At 36.4% G+C, this 16257-nt stretch overlaps 2 protein-coding genes across 30 annotated transcripts in view; one reads left to right on the top strand and one right to left on the bottom strand.

The window, feature by feature from the left end:
* Positions 1–11200, top strand: part of RB1 (RB transcriptional corepressor 1) — a 107057-nt gene extending 95857 nt beyond the window's left edge. For 3 of the 6 annotated variants that reach the window (XM_074378158.1, XM_074378159.1, XM_074378160.1), the window contains 9 exons: positions 946–1091; positions 2688–2833; positions 3255–3359; positions 3799–3912; positions 4012–4175; positions 6033–6063; positions 6501–6643; positions 7141–7190; positions 9291–11200. In XM_074378158.1, coding sequence (XP_074234259.1) covers positions 946–1091; positions 2688–2833; positions 3255–3359; positions 3799–3912; positions 4012–4175; positions 6033–6063; positions 6501–6643; positions 7141–7190; positions 9291–9364 — 973 coding nt within the window. In that variant the 3' untranslated portion in view covers positions 9365–11200. Of the gene's footprint in view, positions 1–945; positions 1092–2687; positions 2834–3254; positions 3360–3798; positions 3913–4011; positions 4176–6032; positions 6064–6500; positions 6644–7140; positions 7191–9259 lie in introns of those variants that run through there. The other 3 variants (XM_074378162.1, XR_012511700.1, XM_074378161.1) reach the window with 3 other exon arrangements.
* RCBTB2 (RCC1 and BTB domain containing protein 2) overlaps positions 7113–16257 on the bottom strand; it is a 51319-nt gene continuing 42174 nt past the window's right edge. For 17 of the 24 annotated variants that reach the window (XM_074378165.1, XM_074378173.1, XM_074378163.1 and 14 more), the window contains one exon: positions 7113–15156. In XM_074378165.1, coding sequence (XP_074234266.1) covers positions 15016–15156 — 141 coding nt within the window. In that variant the 3' untranslated portion in view covers positions 7113–15015. The remainder of the gene's footprint in view (positions 15157–16257) is intronic. The other 7 variants (XR_012511707.1, XR_012511703.1, XR_012511705.1 and 4 more) reach the window with 7 other exon arrangements.

The raw sequence follows: 16257 nt of genomic DNA, 5'->3' as shown, positions 1-16257 counted from the left end.
ATCAAGAGCTCCTCCACTTTGGCCTTTTTAAGTCTGAGATTCATGTAGTGGAGTCTAGTAGGTAACTGAATTTTTGCACCTAGAATTCAAAGGAAACTAACTTCTATCCAAGTTAAGTCAGTCAACATTATTGTCAGTTTCTGAATTGAAGAGAAATCCAAGGGTGATAGTAGACTAGCCTCCGGTACTTACAAATCATCATGATGGTGATTCCCTTTTCCTGGCGTGTACAAGTTAATATATTGAAAGTGGTAAAAACATCCGTAGTAAGGGTCATGTCCTACTTCCTGCTCAGAATTATTTCTCAGCTACAAAAACAAGATTAGAAAGTAGAACTGTATTATTCTCTAAAATAAAGGACAACACAGAGCAATAGAACATCAGAAATTGAGAGATGTTTACTAGTATCTCTGCCTTGATTTATGCCTGACCTATTTAGTATATAGTTGTAAATCTGCCTTGATAATGTTATCTGAAATATTAATTCATATAATTCTGAACTATATAATTTAGGAGGGTGTATATGTGTGTAACTTAAGTCTTATATATATGAACCATAGTTATCAATGAAACATTTTTAAGAAGAGAATTAGAGAAATTGATTTTTTGATATCAATGACTTTTAAGCTGGGGTTATTTTATGATCTCAATCCAACTATAATTATTAAAATTGAACATATATACATACAAGGCTATTTTTCCAATAAAGCAATAATCCCCTAAGAAAAGCAATTTATTAAAATAGACTTAGAAATGATAATGATAAGCTTAGTTTTCCTATTAAGCTCTCTTTTTCCAACTTGTATTTAAATAGGAATTTGGTGTAGAGTAACAGATTAAATAGACAAGGTGTATTTGGATGCATGTGTGTGTGTGTGAGAGAGAGAGAGAGAGAGAGATTCTTAACAAACTTAAATTGAAGACTTTTCCTTTGAATATATCTAGGTATCTTTCTCCTGTAAGATCCCCAAAGAAAAAAGGGTCAACTACACGTGTAAATTCTACGGCAAATTCAGAGGCTCAAGCAACCTCAACCTTCCAGACTCAGAAGCCATTGAGATCTACCTCCCTCTCACTCTTTTACAAAAAAGGTTAGTAGGTGATTACTTTCAAGAGCATAGACTCTGGAACGAAGCTGACTGGATTCAAATCATGGCTCCTCTGCTTACTAGGTGTGACTTTGGGCAAGTCACTTAATATCTCTGTGCCTCAGTTTCCTCATCCGTAAAGTGGAAATAATCATCATCTACCTTATAGGGGCTGTGAGGTGATTAAATGAGTTAACGCACACAAAGCTTCCAGCCGCGCCTAGCACATCGTAAGCGCTCAGAGCGTTAGGTGGTGGTATTGCTGCTGCTGCTGCTGTGAGACTTCCAAATTTATGTCTGGAAATATTTGCTCCTAACATTACCTGTGCTCTCAGGTGTGTGGGTTGAGGTTATACAACGTGCTGTGGCCTCGTGCAGGTGCGCTTCCTGGTAACCAGGTTGTGCAGCATTCTCTGATTATGTGTGTAGGTGGTGGGGTGGGGAGGCCGTTTGGGTGTCTGTGCGTGTATATACACATGCTAGTGCACACCCACTGGGAGCTCTTTGAAGGAAAGTGAAAGGCCAGATTCCTCTGTGATAAATCTTTTTTCTCGTTTTATTCAAGTCAGAAATATACTGAGTTTTATGAGATAGCCCGTAAGTTAGAGCAGTAGTTCCAAAGTGCGGTCCCCAGCCAGCAGAATGCACCTCACCCGATAAGCTGTAGAAAGGAGAATTTTTGTTTGAACCCCACCCTAGAACTACTCAATCAGAAACTCTATGAAGAGGCCAAAAAAAAAAAAAAAATTATTGTTTTATCAAGCCCTCAGTGCAAATCTGATGTAAGCTAAAGTTAAGGACCACTGGGATAAATTATTAACTAAAAAGAATTCTAATTACCTTATGCAGGTCTTTGGAAGGTACATTTAAACCAAAGGTCATTATATTTAAAGTAGATGGAAGAAAATTCAATTTTGTGGATTACTTTTTCCCAAACCTATGTTCCAGTAGTATTTTTAAATAGACTTTCTAAATAATTTAGTATCACAATCATATTACCACTTAGGTAATCTACAAATCTAGCATTTTTAGTCTGTTACAATGTGTCAACTTCTGGTGTTCAGCAGAATGTCTCAGTCATACTTATACATACATATATTCGTTTTCATTTTATCTTTTTCATTATAGGTTACTACAAGATATCGAATATAGTTCCTTGAGATACTATTTTTTGTTTTCAGGATTGGAAAAATTAACATACTTCAGAAGTTCCATTATTTAAAAAAATAATTACCCCTCATGAACGCTGATAGTGAGGATTTTCAACATCTGTGATGAGTGATTACCAGTGGAACTGAAACAAACCCTATTTGGTTTCTATAATATCACAATCTTATTAGGATCTTTCTTTCCCTACCTTCCACCTCTGCCTCAATATTATGCTGTAATAATTCACAAGTATTATTTTGCCTTCTGTGTATATAGCACAATGCTAAGACAAGGAATCATTTATTCATAAGGAAAATAGTGGTAGAGATGAAGTTAATGTTAAAATACTATTTAACAGCATTTTGGTTACAGCAATTCAATGTTTTGAAAAAAATTCACTTGTGATACAAAATTAATAGTAAATACGATTAATTCCCCTTACTTCTCCAGTGTACCGACTAGCGTATCTTCGACTAAATACCCTGTGTGCACGCCTTCTGTCTGACCATCCAGAACTAGAACACATCATCTGGACCCTTTTCCAGTACACACTGCAAAACGAGTACGAACTCATGAGAGACAGGCATTTGGACCAGGTAAGAAAACAGTGCACTTCATCTTCTCCTACTTCCTTGTTTGCCGTGTGCTGATTTCTTAAAGGATTAGATTCAAATGAGAAGCTGCATCAGTTCAGTAGACTTAATATGTATATTCACCTGTTGCCTACCTTTTATATTTTTGCTGTATTTCTTACAAATTAGAGCTTTAGAGCTTGAGAATATTTCAGTAACTTTACTAATATAATACCATGAACTCTCTCATTCCAGAAATCACTGGAGAAACTTTTTCAGTTTCTGGACTATTTTTGCAGTGGTGGAGGATAGAATTAGGTGTGTGTGTGTTTATTTAATGGCAGTACTGGGGATTGAACCCAGGACCTCATGCATGCTAAGCCTGTGCTCTACTACTGACCTGTGCCCTCCCCCTGACTATTTTTACATCACATTTATTTACTAGATTATGATGTGTTCCATGTATGGCATATGCAAGGTGAAGAATATAGACCTTAAGTTCAAAATCATTGTAACAGCATACAAAGATCTTCCTCATGCTGTTCAGGAGGTAGGTAATTTTCCGTGGTAAGATTTTTCATGATATATTCATGTCTATAATATGGATAACTTCAGTCACTAATTATATATTTTGATCATATTATATAGATTCACATATCAACTTTTTACTTTTATATTAATGGTTCATTATTTGTAACTAAAATGGAATTGGAAAGTTAACATACTTTAATATTCAAATTTCTATTATAAAGTATAATACTTTATTTGTAATAAACTTTTACACATATGTAAAAAACTTGTATGTATGTGTGTCTATGACATTTCACTGCTAGTAGAGCAGCTGCAGTCCAAGCCTAAGAAAGCTTTTTTCCAGATTTTTTTTCTGTAAAATGTGTTTACTGTTAAAAAGTATTATGAGCTATTAAAATAGAAAATCTAAAGAGAGAAATTCCTAAATTCATTTAACAAGTGTTTTTACTCTTCCTCAGACATTCAAGCGTGTTTTGATCAGAGAAGAGGAGTATGATTCCATTATCGTGTTCTATAATTCAGTCTTCATGCAGAGACTGAAAACAAACATTTTGCAGTATGCTTCCACCAGGGTATGTTCAAAGTGTCTTTTGTTTGGAAAATCTAATTATAAAGCAGTGGATCTCACTAAAACGTTAAGTAAATAATCCACTTTTTTGTTTTTGGTCTAGCCACCTACCTTGTCACCAATTCCTCACATTCCTCGAAGCCCTTACAAGTTTTCTAGTTCACCTTTAAGGATCCCTGGGGGGAACATCTATATATCACCCCTAAAGAATCCATATAAAATTTCAGAAGGTCTGCCAACGCCAACAAAAATGACTCCAAGATCAAGGTTTGTGTTTTCTTTTTAGGGAAGTGGTTAAGAATAAGGGGCTTCTTCTGAGCCAAGCATAACAATATAAAGCTCTCTTCATGTAAAATAAGCTAGACTCTTGAGTCCCTAATTTTCTAATTTATGTTAAGAAAGATAACCTGTTTACTTAGCTGGGTTTGCAAATTTAGTCAACTTTCCTGGCTGCCGGGGTCTGTTACTTTGTGAACAGTCCGCGCACCAGCGTGGTAGTAAGTTCCAAATCAGTCTCATGTTTTTTTAAGTAGCCAACCTGCTGAACAAAGAATTTTTATTCTGGAGTTTATTGAATGTCCTGTAACTTCTTTCTGTGGACCTATTCATCATCTTATAAAAATGTAGGTGACAGACTAAATGTAGATGATTGTAAATTAAGCCTGTAGAATTCCCATCCCTAATTCTGCCTGAGGCCCTCCTTGTGTTACCTTGGGCAGGTCTCTGTGTCCACTTCAGTAGGGTGCCGTGGCTCAGGTGAATGACGAGTGTGAAGCTGTTTTAAATTCTCAGATTAAAAGTTCTGTGCAACTACAGATCATTATATTATCTTCCACATCTAACAGCAAGTGCTCTCTGACTTTGAAGTGCTTCAATTGACTTATTATATGTCATCATGGGCTATTTGAAACTGACTTTATTTGTATAGAGTGGAGGCAGATTAGCTAGTAAAGTTAATGTAGTCTCATCTCAGAAATTGTTAGCCCATGGAGTTGTACTTAATGGACAAGAAAAACAAGAAGGGGATATATTAACCCTATGGAAAACATTTGTGTGGTGAGCTTAATTATATAAGAAACAGACACTCATAAAAATTTCAAACTCTACAGGAAAAGAAAAACTAGAAAATAACTGGCAAATGATAGAAATACTCTCATGTGCCCCGTACCATCTGTTTATTTGGTGTTCTTACAGTTGAGTGTCCCATGTGCTGATATCTACAACTTACACTGTAAGCTATTAAGATGCCACACCATGTCTATTTAGTTTCTATACTGCCACATGAAAATGTATACTGAGGTAATTTTTTAATGATGATAATTAACCCATATTATGCTGATGATGATGGCTATCTGCTGATCTTAGTTAAATCACTTCCGGGTTGGAGTCCTTTAGGAGAAAAAGCACATTCTGAAAATCCTGGGAAATCACTGATCAGGCATTAAGAGAGCATCTTAACACTACTTATCCAGCATATGTTGGTAAATCAAATACATATGTAGAATGATGGCCACTTATCAAGGATTGGAGGACGATAAAATCTACATATCTGCTGGTTCTGTATGATCAAACGTTTATGTCAGGCTAATGCTGTTCTTCAGCTTTATTACTGGAGCATAAATTATATGGTTCCATCAAGGACAAACAGACAAATAGAGATTTCTGATTCTAGGATATGTGTTAAGTAGCCTTTACTGTATATCAGTATAGATCCTAATTAGAACGCTGATGATCACTTACAAGTTTTTGTCAAATGTAACTTGAATTTTTAATGAGAAAATGTGAAAGAAATTGTAATTGTTAACTTACCCATAGATTTATGAGGAATTAAGTATGAGTAAACTTAAAATTTTCATTTACCCTCTATAAATGTGAACGGTAGAAGAATATGTTCTTACATACATGCAGTTCTTGCTTGAAAAATTAAGGAGAGCAGCTCAGTGTGCGACCAGACTGCCACTACCAGAATAAGCCTCTGATGAACATAGTTTGTCAGTGGTTTGAGTGGTAGAGGAGACCTGCGATTTGGAATTCTCAGTAGTTCAGAATGACGTGTGTATGTTCATCTCTGCACAGTTGTGTATGATTTTCATTACTAATTTGTATTTTATATTAACTTGACAGAATCTTAGTATCAATTGGTGAATCATTTGGGGTGAGTATTTTCTTTCTATGAAATACAATAGCGTGCACTATAATTATAGAAGAGACTGAAGATTTTTGTAATTTGAATTTACAAATGCTGTTATTCAAGCACCACATTCAGGCATGTGGCAAAGAATTTAGAAGATATAGATCAGATTTATTTTCAAATCAGGTTTAATTTTAAATCATAATTAGTGAATTTCAAAACTTTTAAAAACATTCGTTTACAATTATGTATGTGTGTTTATTTAATTGAGGAGGAGTTAGATGCAGTTACTCTGATTTCAAGATTTTTCATATCTCTTATTTGGTCCAATAAAGGAGAAAATTAAAATGCAAATATTATCTTTTCCTGATTTTTGACCTACCTCAAACTACAGTTAGGGGTTGCTAGCTACAAAATGCTGGTGTTTAATGGTTTAAAATAAAGAATTCTGTAATTCATAGACTTCTGAGAAGTTCCAGAAAATAAATCAAATGGTGTGTAACAGCGACCGTGCGCTCAAAAGAAGTGCTGAAGGAAGCAACCCTCCTAAACCGCTGAAAAAACTGCGCTTTGACATTGAAGGATCAGATGAAGCAGATGGAAGGTAGGAGCAGCTGTAGAATGTTTTTCATAGCTGAGCTGGTCAGCTCGAGAACCCAGAAGTGATAGCTCATCCCTGATTTCCACTAGTTCCTTTCATGCCAATTTTATTTGGAAGTTATGAGGATTGCACACAGTATTAGGTATGACTGCATCCCAAAGTTAAAAGCACCTTATAAATGTACTGAAATTCATTGAAGATATCAGACGTTAAAAATCTGATCATTTTTCTATTGATAAAATAGTTTTGATTAACAATAGATTTTTAAATGCTTACTCTCGAAAAACACTACTGTATTTTATAAGAACCGATGAAAAAATATGTAAGATCATATTTGTGACATTTATATTGTAGATGTTTTATTTATAAACCTTTTAATTAAAAGCTACTCATTAAAATAAGAGCATAAAAAGTTATTGAAAGCATTATAGTTATTGGGAATTCGAGTTTTCCATTTATACATACACATATGAAATGTTTTGCATTTTTTTACTCTGCAGTAAACATATCCCAGGGGAGTCCAAATTTCAACAGAAACTGGCAGAAATGAGTAAGTACTTATCATTTCACCTTATGTAAATGAAACAGTTGCTTACATTGCAAAAAAAGTCTTTTCACATTATAAAAGAATAAATTTTATATGATCCTTTCAATTAGCAGACTTGTTTACCCATTTAAAATATAATCCAGTCAAGAAGATATTATTTACAAACATCTGTGGACTAAATGTATGATGCAAAGTGAAGTTCATCTTCATCCTTCCTAAAATCTATTTTGCAAGAAGACTAAGAAGTGAAACCACATCTTCAACACAAATGGCTGTGGTTAGAGAACATGTTAGGATAGCAGAACTATAATGAGGAACTTTTTCAGACAGTTGGATATAGGGAAAAGTACAAATTAGCAATGTAAACATCATCACCTTTATTTTAAAAATATTTTATTCTGCTATTACTGAACTTTCATTTGAAATTAAGTTGTAAAACTTGCAAATTAGGGAAGTTTTCTGTTACTAGAAATCAGAATTTTGACAAAGAACACTGGATCACTTTCTAAGGTATACAGGATGACGTACGTTTGGAATGTTAAGGCAAATGGAATTGTCTCCTAAGCTACTCTGAGACTATAAAGGATTAACCCAAGTAGGTGGAAAGCATATTACGAAAAAGATAAAACTGCTGCTGGGTTGTCTTGGAGAGGTAGCCATCAGAAGTGAGTGTGGCATTTCCTTGATAATCTGGTGCCAGATCCACTAACAGGAAACAGAACTGGGTCTTGGAGAGAAGACAAGTATTTAGCAGATACTGAGAAAGAAAACTGTCATTCCTAGGTCATAAGGCATCTCAGTAAGAACAGTACCAATTAAAATGTGACTTTTTAAAAGGAGCTTTTTTCCTCAGTACATCTTTATAGATACTAAATTTGAAATAAAAAATATTTAAAAAAATACTTTATATTTTAAACCATTTTTTCTGCATATATTATTTTGAAGAGTACTATTAAGATTAAATATACCAAAAGTTTAACAGTTCTAGTTATAAATGAATTTCTTTTTGGATTTTACATCAACAGTATACTCCTGTTTTAACTTTTAGACAGTTGGAGCTTTTCCCCTCAGTACATGAAAGTAGACAGGAAGCTTGTAATCAAAACCAGGCCTTAAAAACATGTGGGAGTATTGTGGAGCCCACAGATATGCATTTTAAAAGCAGAAATCTGTAAAAATAATGTATATTTTCTAATAGAAGAGTTCAGTTGCTGTAGTCAGTACATGTCCCAGTGACACACTTGGCTGTGATGGTGAATTCCCTCTGCCAGGCTGAAGTTCAGGACTTTGTGCAGCTAGAACACTGGGGAGAGGCAGCACGTGTTGTAACCCTTTAAGGCTCAGGAATTCTCCAGGCTGCTCTTCATCTCTCCTCAAAAAATTGCACTCAAAAAAGGATGCTCAGACATTGCTAGTTCGCTCAGCGTGGACGTGCCAGGAGACTGAGTTACTAGTTTCTTTCTTTCCCAAGTATGAATGTTCTTCTGTGCTGCTTTATGAAGAACTCTTGCCCACCCCTTAAAGAATTTTAAAATATAAAAGCAGCACTCTTTTTGTCTATGTTGTAATTAATAATTTACTTTTTAAATGTCCACATCCAGATTAAATGAGCTGATGTCCTTGTAGTACCTGCAAAACATCCCCAAACACAAGGGAATCTCTAGCCTTGTGAAGAGTGACTCTCACCTTATCAATCAGATAATTCTGGACCAGCCCAGGATTCTCTTCTGCTCAAGTGCCATTTCTAGAACAGTGGTCTACAAAGTTGGGCACACCTGGGCGTGTGAGAGACAAGCTTTTGGGGTACAGAAAGAAAATGTTTGAATATCTTTAGCTCATCAATTTTTAATATTGGGGATATGTGTGTTTTATAATTTATACACATATACATACATACATACATACATACACTTTAGTGGTTTCTGCTTGGGGGAAAAACCTTTACCGATAGGGATATATGATTAAAAAAAAAAAAATTGGAAACCACTGCTTTTGCCCGGCCCTGAGCTGTCAGTTTGGCATGAGCATAACATACATATTATGCCCTTTACCAACTCACCCAGCACCCTCAGTGCAATTAACATTTCTTCATCCTTTTTCTAGCATCTACTCGAACACGAATGCAAAAGCAGAAAATGAATGATAGCATGGATACCTCACACAGGGAAGAAAAGTGAGGCGCTCACGACCTTGGAAGGCACCCTGTACACACCCAGCTTCACTGTCTCCCACAGATCTGACTAGAACTCTGCCAGGTTCTGTTCACGGCCGCATTTAATATATACCTTCAGCTCTTTTTGTGGATGTAAAGTGCATAGATGCACATTGAGTATTTGTGCAGGGGATTCCTAAGCCACTTGCAACATTGTAGTCAATAGAACATACATTGTTATTGTACAAGATTGAAAATCTTGTGTAAATCCTGCCATTTAAAAAGTTGTAGCAGATGTTTCCATTTCCAAAGTAAAACTGCTCCACTTTACAAATGGCAGGATAGCCTGGGGGTGCGAGCTCTCAGCCCACGCCTCTCAGAGTACTTGTGGCATGTATGTGATATTTGCTATTATTTTTATTAATTTATATTTATTTTTTTAATTTAACATGACCACCCTTAGAAAAATGCGTCTTGTCTTCCAAATACAATTTGGCTGACTGCCCCTCCATTCACCCAAATGATCCTGAACTCTTGTGCTAACACAGGTATTAGAAACTAGAAAAAAAAAAAAAAGACTAATTTTTACACATTAGATTTTAGTTTACTAGTGGAAACTAAATGGATGTACTGTGTTTTTTTTTTTTTTTATAAATTTTAGTTTTAAAATACAAGCCGAAAGCAAAGTATAAACATACAAGACACTGTCATACTACTGATACAGATTTCATACCTCAGGACTTGTGAGAATTTGATTCTTTTCTTCATCCAACTCATGCTTTAAAGAGTTATTTTGATAGTCCTCCTGGTTTTTATACCATTCAGATCACTGAATTCATAAAGTGCCCATCTAGCATAGTACTTGGAAAATAAAGTGTTCAGCTAGAGCTTTGCTGTAGAGGACCCTAATACGGTATACCCCAAGTGCACTTTCTAATGTTTCTGGGTCCTGAAGAATCAAGATACAATGTAATTTTACTCCACAAACAGACTGTTAACTATAGGAGCCTTAATTTTTTTTTTTCTTAGAGATTTATCTAATTGCATCTCAGCAATTACTCTGCCCTCCTAAATTTGGGAAGAGGGTGTGTTGTCTCTGGAATGGTACATGTCTTCCGTGTATCTTTTGAACTGGCAGTTGTCTTTTTTTTTTTTTTTTAATCCAGTATGGTCTAACACTGGCACATTCAAAGCAACATTATTTCTAGTCCAAAACTGCAGGTAATCAAAGGTCTTTGGGTTTGGCATTAATGCTTCTCTCTGCTTTTGTGCAAAAGCTTCAAGTTAAAATAGCTACATTAGAAAAAGAGGCGCGCCCCCACCCCACCCTGGCACCTAAAGGTGTATTTAAACTATCTTGTGTGATTAACTTATTTAGAGATGGTATAATTTAAAATAGATGGTATTTAAGGTAGCATCTACTAGCTTTTAGGAAAATCACTTTGTCTAAACTCAGAGTTCTTTTTAAAAAGAAATCTGGTCTTATTAGAAAACAAAATTTTATTTTGTGCTCAATTAAGTTTCAAACTTATTTTTTGACAGTTGTCTGGATAACAGTCACTAGAAAGCTTTATCCCATTTCCTCATTCATTCTGCATGAATATATCATACAAATCAGACAGCTTTTAGGTCAAGGGCTTACCACATTTCCAGGTGTCTTGCTAATAATAAGTTCATGTTAGAATTAGTGCCAGAATTTTAGGAACGTCAGAGATCGTGTACTGAAATTTTCTTAAGGTTTCAGAGATCGCTTTATTGCTTTTTGTATTGGTTAAAACTGTACATTTAAAACTGTTCTGTTACTATTTTCTACAATTAATAATAGTTTGTCTATTTTTAAATAAATTAGTTAGAGTCTTAATGGTTGATGTGGTCTTTGTATTAAGTGTACTAACGTTCTCTCCTGTTTCTAGATTCTCTCCTAGTATCTCATCCATTGTTGGCCTTCAGTGGGCTTTAGATGCTGATGATTCTCAGATTTATTTCTCCAGCCCTGACCACTTCATGGAAGTCAGAGCTCTCACAGCCAATAGAACACTTGATTCCTACCCCTCCTCCTACCCAACTTCTCAAAATATCAACCAAAATCAGACAGAAACACCTTGTTTCATCCTAGTCCTTCCCCATTTTACCAAACACTTACTTGCTCAAGTCAAAAACCTGCATCATCTTTTAACTCTTGTCCAGGTTCCCACTCTTTCCTCTTTACTGTTCCACTCCTTATGTCGGATGGGATCTCGCGTGAAATGCAGTCTCTTATCTCTCAGGTCAGGGCAAAATCAAGCAGCCTTGGTGACATTAAAATTTTTTAGTCTGGATCACAGAAAACTGATCACTTTCAGAGATTAATGTAGTGCAGTAATTAACACTCTATAATAAAAGGGACAAGTTCAAATTCATGTATTTACTTTTCATTACAGTTTTCTGGTACAAATGGCAGGGGAAAACCCACATATTAGTTCTAGTACCATCCGGATGGTTTCATAGAAACTTACCTGTATAAGCATTTTTTCTTCCTCATTTTTGGACCAGACAGTGTGCACAGCATTGGTAAGGATTTATTCAGTAGAATTTTCCTTTGTTTTACAGGACAACCTGAAACCTTGCCTCTAGAAATAGCAAATTTCTACCACAAGTAAGGCTTCTTAACTAGAAATGTAGTAACACTGTATAATGCCTGAATGGAATTAAAACAACTCTTTTAATATGAAGCTGGAATAGTTATCTATTCTTAGAAAGCCTTTTTTGTGTCCATTATTTTGGGACTATACTTATCTTTAGTATTGACATATGCTGACAATTTAACGTAAAAGTTAAATTTATTCCACAGACCAACATCAGTTACTTTCTGAACAGGAAATGTTTTGATTTTAACTGAATTTAGTGAGAGAAAATCAGTATGGTTTATGTCTTTATGTGTTGGCAAAGAAAAACAGCAGTATGGTATGATTTCTCCTTTCTGTTTACAATCCTCCCAACCCATTTATTGTGCTAATAGCACGGAGAGGATCAGTAAGGTGGCCAAGACCACGCAATCTGCAGTTGCTTCCTTTTCATTGTCACGGGTCAAGAATTCTGACTCTAAATAAAACTCACCAGGTTATGGTCTAGAATGACTGGCAGTTTCTTCAGGTCTCAGATGAAGAACATTAACCTTCACTTTTTAAGAAGCATAGACAGTATCTTCACAAACCCCCTCTCAGCAGATGAGGACGCTGCTTTACTCCCGTAAAATCTAAACCTCTCTCTGTGTAAATTAGGGTACAGTTATGTAGGAAGCACTAGAACATTGAACTTCTTGTTTGAGCAGAGAGGAAACAAAACTCGAGGATGGAAAATGTCAGATGAACTTAGGTAAAAGAAAGGCTCCATTCATTTCTGGTGCAGTATCATCATGAAAATGGACCTCCTCCCCCACATGTCCCTAACTGAACAGCACGGTTCTGAGCGCTGCAGACACTCACCTGTTAGAAAGCAATGAAGGAAACAGTGCTGTTGTCCTCCACACAGGCGCACGGATGGCCAGCCTATCAGCAAAGACAAGAGAGAAAGCATGTTTTTGTCAGAGAGACGTCACCACGGGACTCCTCAGTCATTTACTGGTCTAAAATTAGCTCTTCTTCTTTTTTGGTGTCCCAGGTTTTAAGGCTAAACCAGTGACTCTCATTCTCGGCAAAACATCACAATTACTTGTGAAGGTTCTTAAGACATACTGAATTAGAATCCTTGAATCTATATTTTGTAAAAGTTTCAGGGATTATTCTTTTGTGCCCAGAAATGAGCAACACTGAGAGACAGCTGTGCAAATTGACACATAACACAACTTAGAGGCAATGTGGATGAAACTCCATCCACACTTCCTAATAACATGTACCCTGGCAGTGTGGGTGCTGACCTGCTGTGGTGCTTGGCAGGTAATCCATTTCTCATCCCTAAATACACTTACCTGTTCCCTTTGAGTGTTCCAGTTTTTATACGAAATGAGCTCATAAAAGAAAAAGGCACTGAGGAACTTCAGACAACCCTGTCAGAAAAGGACAAGAAAGAGGAAGGGAAGGTTTGGGAGGACACTGTAAGAGGCAACGGCTTTGATCGGGGACAGCATGCATAGGGGCTACTGCTCATACACATGTCTCAATGTCCCTTTGCTGGATGGAATAGCAAATCCACCCAAACGTGAAAACCAGCAGTTCAGGGCTGAGTTTTAAAATAACAAATACTCTATCGTTCCAAAAATAGGACTGTGATTTAGAACTAGAGACATCCAGCCTACTTTGCCTCTAGCAGGCAAGGTCAGCAAAAAACAAAAAGAAACAGGATTCCAAACCTCAGCAGTAAGAGTGGTCACAGGCAGTAGTATGAACAGTAATTACGTTGTTTATAAGCCATTTATGTTTTGGAGTGGGCTTTGCTATGATACCTTACCTGAGTAACTGCTTTAAAAAATAGCCTCTATTATATACAGATTTATGTATGTCTAACAGACATAAGGTTAATATAATCTTGCTGCTTCTGAAGAATTTTTTTAAAACCCACACGTTTGTTCTGTTATCTGCAAAGAAGCACTTTATTATCAAATAGTTCAGCATCAGAACAAGGTTTCTAATTCCAAGAGTGTTCTTTACATGAGATCACATTGTGCAATACCCATTAGGAGACACTGATGCTACAACCTACATCCCATTCCAGCTTCTCATTTGCAGTTGGCTAACTTGTGTTGATCTAAAGTATAAATTTAGCTCATTCTTATTCAGTGCTATCCATGAAATGCAAGTATTCACTCCTTTTCGGCCAGTACTTTATAATTATATTGTGCTAAGTGAAGAGATCTATTTTATGGTGACATAGAAGTCAACTACAAGAAAAACACAAAATCATTTATACTTACAGAGGCGAATCTTTCTTAACACAGAAGTAAAGGACATGATGCAATTATGTAAGGCAGATGAGCCCAGAAATAACATTCATTCAAAGATATTACTCCATATTCGATAATCCCATATGAGAAATTAATGACTCGGAGTAAACAGAGGATTAAAATTAGCCCTTGGGTCTTTGACAATTTAATTGCCAAGGCCTTTTGTGAATTCTAAGTAATGCTCGAAATTAGCCACTATTTCTCAGAACAATGTACCAGAAGAATATGAACCTCAGTAGCTACAGGCTGCTTTAGATCTATTTCTGTGCAAGTTATTCCTTCACCCAGTATCCCACGAAAAAAGCTGCTCTCAGGGTATAATTAAGATTTATAATAAGCTGAGTGCCTACTATATGCAAGGCACTGTGTGGGATGCTGAAAATGTGGTGGTGACAGCATTCCTTGTCAAGCTGTCTATGTGAGATCAGCCTGCTGAATATGGAAATTTGGCCAGAATAGCATATACTAAAGACCCATGTACCAAAAGTCTCCCACTTAAGTGACCCACAAGACAAAATGGTAAATGTAATAAGACATTTAAATTTTTCCCTTGAGCTCAGTCACATCTGATCAGAGCATTATAGTGCCTTCCGTGTAGACTCTGGGTTTCAAAAGGTGGAGGAGACTGACCCACCATCCTTCTTTCGACAGAATGTAAGTATCCAGCCAAAAGCAGCTCTTCATGAATACTATTAAAGAGAAGTTATTCTCTGGCAGGGAAAATGGAAATGCTAAAAACTCTTTCCTGCAGGTGAGGATCAGTTTTTAAAGGCTCCAACTCTGCTTGCTTTGCTGATAAAGTTCTTCAGGAGATCGTGGTCCATTTCTGCAAAGCCTGAAGTCTGTGTCACTACAGTCAAATGGTTTATGCAAAACCTGAAGCAGAATTCTTCTAAATCCTAGGAACGACAATAAAAGTGTTTTAACAAATTTGTACATCCCAATGCAATGCAACACAGCATGAAAATTTCTAAAACACAGAGGCAAGGAAGGAGGATTTGCTGGCCAACAGGAAGAAATGCTGGCATAGCAACACCTGAGGCACAGTTTTAAAACAACACAGCCAGTATGAGTCTATGCTTGGAAAAATTCAAATACAGTAAAACGTGCAAGGTCCTCTACACTGACCAATGCAAAGAGTGAGACTTTCTCTTCCCAGAGAGAAGCTCCTGCAAGAATTCTGGACCGTCTTCCAGTGACAGTATTTGTATTGCTCATTCCACTTTCAGTATTTGTTCAGAGTATGACACTCGTCTTTTTTGTTTGTTTAATAAATATTTATTGTATAAAGGCATTGTGTAAACTGTTTAAAAGATTTTCTTTATGTTGAGCCCAACACTCCTTTTACATTCTTCTAGGGGCTTCAATAGTTCTACCTGTAAAGAGTTTCTGAGAAAAGCTTAAGCTATAAAAAAAAAAAAATAGTGATCCTGCGAAATGCTTCTCTGAAGTCAATAACAGGCCACTGCTCTTTTTTCATTACAAGAAGACCAAGGATGTGGTGGTTAGATTTCCTCAGATCGCATGCAGGTTCAATAACGTGAATTGGGAAAAATGTTCTGAAGAAACCATGACTTTCTCTCTGCTGAGAGAGACTCCACACTTGGGTGACTTCGGGCTCACTGTGCTGCACACTGGGCCAAAGACAGTCCTGCAGTGCTTCTCTTCATTCGTCTACAAACTTAAGAATCAAAAATAAGGTGGCTGGACACTTTTTTGGCCACAGAGAAATGAGAGGTAAAGTGAGTCAAGCCCACAGAGACTCCGATGTGCCTCGAAGCCTGGGCAACACTGCCATCTTGACCCAGGACAAGGTGCAGCCAGCTGGTGGTCAACTTTTCAAGTATCCTCTCTATGTTGCTGAAGCTAATTCATAAAAAAAAATAAAGCCCTGAATAATCTCCAAGCAATTACATATGCACATTGCATGTTATGTTTCCTTCTTTAGAAACATAAATTATAGCAAATGCAGAAGGTGAAAAATACAAAAATTAGAAATA

The sequence above is a fragment of the Camelus bactrianus genome, chromosome 14, assembly GCF_048773025.1.
Source record: "Camelus bactrianus isolate YW-2024 breed Bactrian camel chromosome 14, ASM4877302v1, whole genome shotgun sequence".
Classification (NCBI taxonomy): Eukaryota; Metazoa; Chordata; class Mammalia; order Artiodactyla; family Camelidae; genus Camelus; species Camelus bactrianus.
This window is presented reverse-complemented; position numbering and strand designations above follow the sequence as displayed.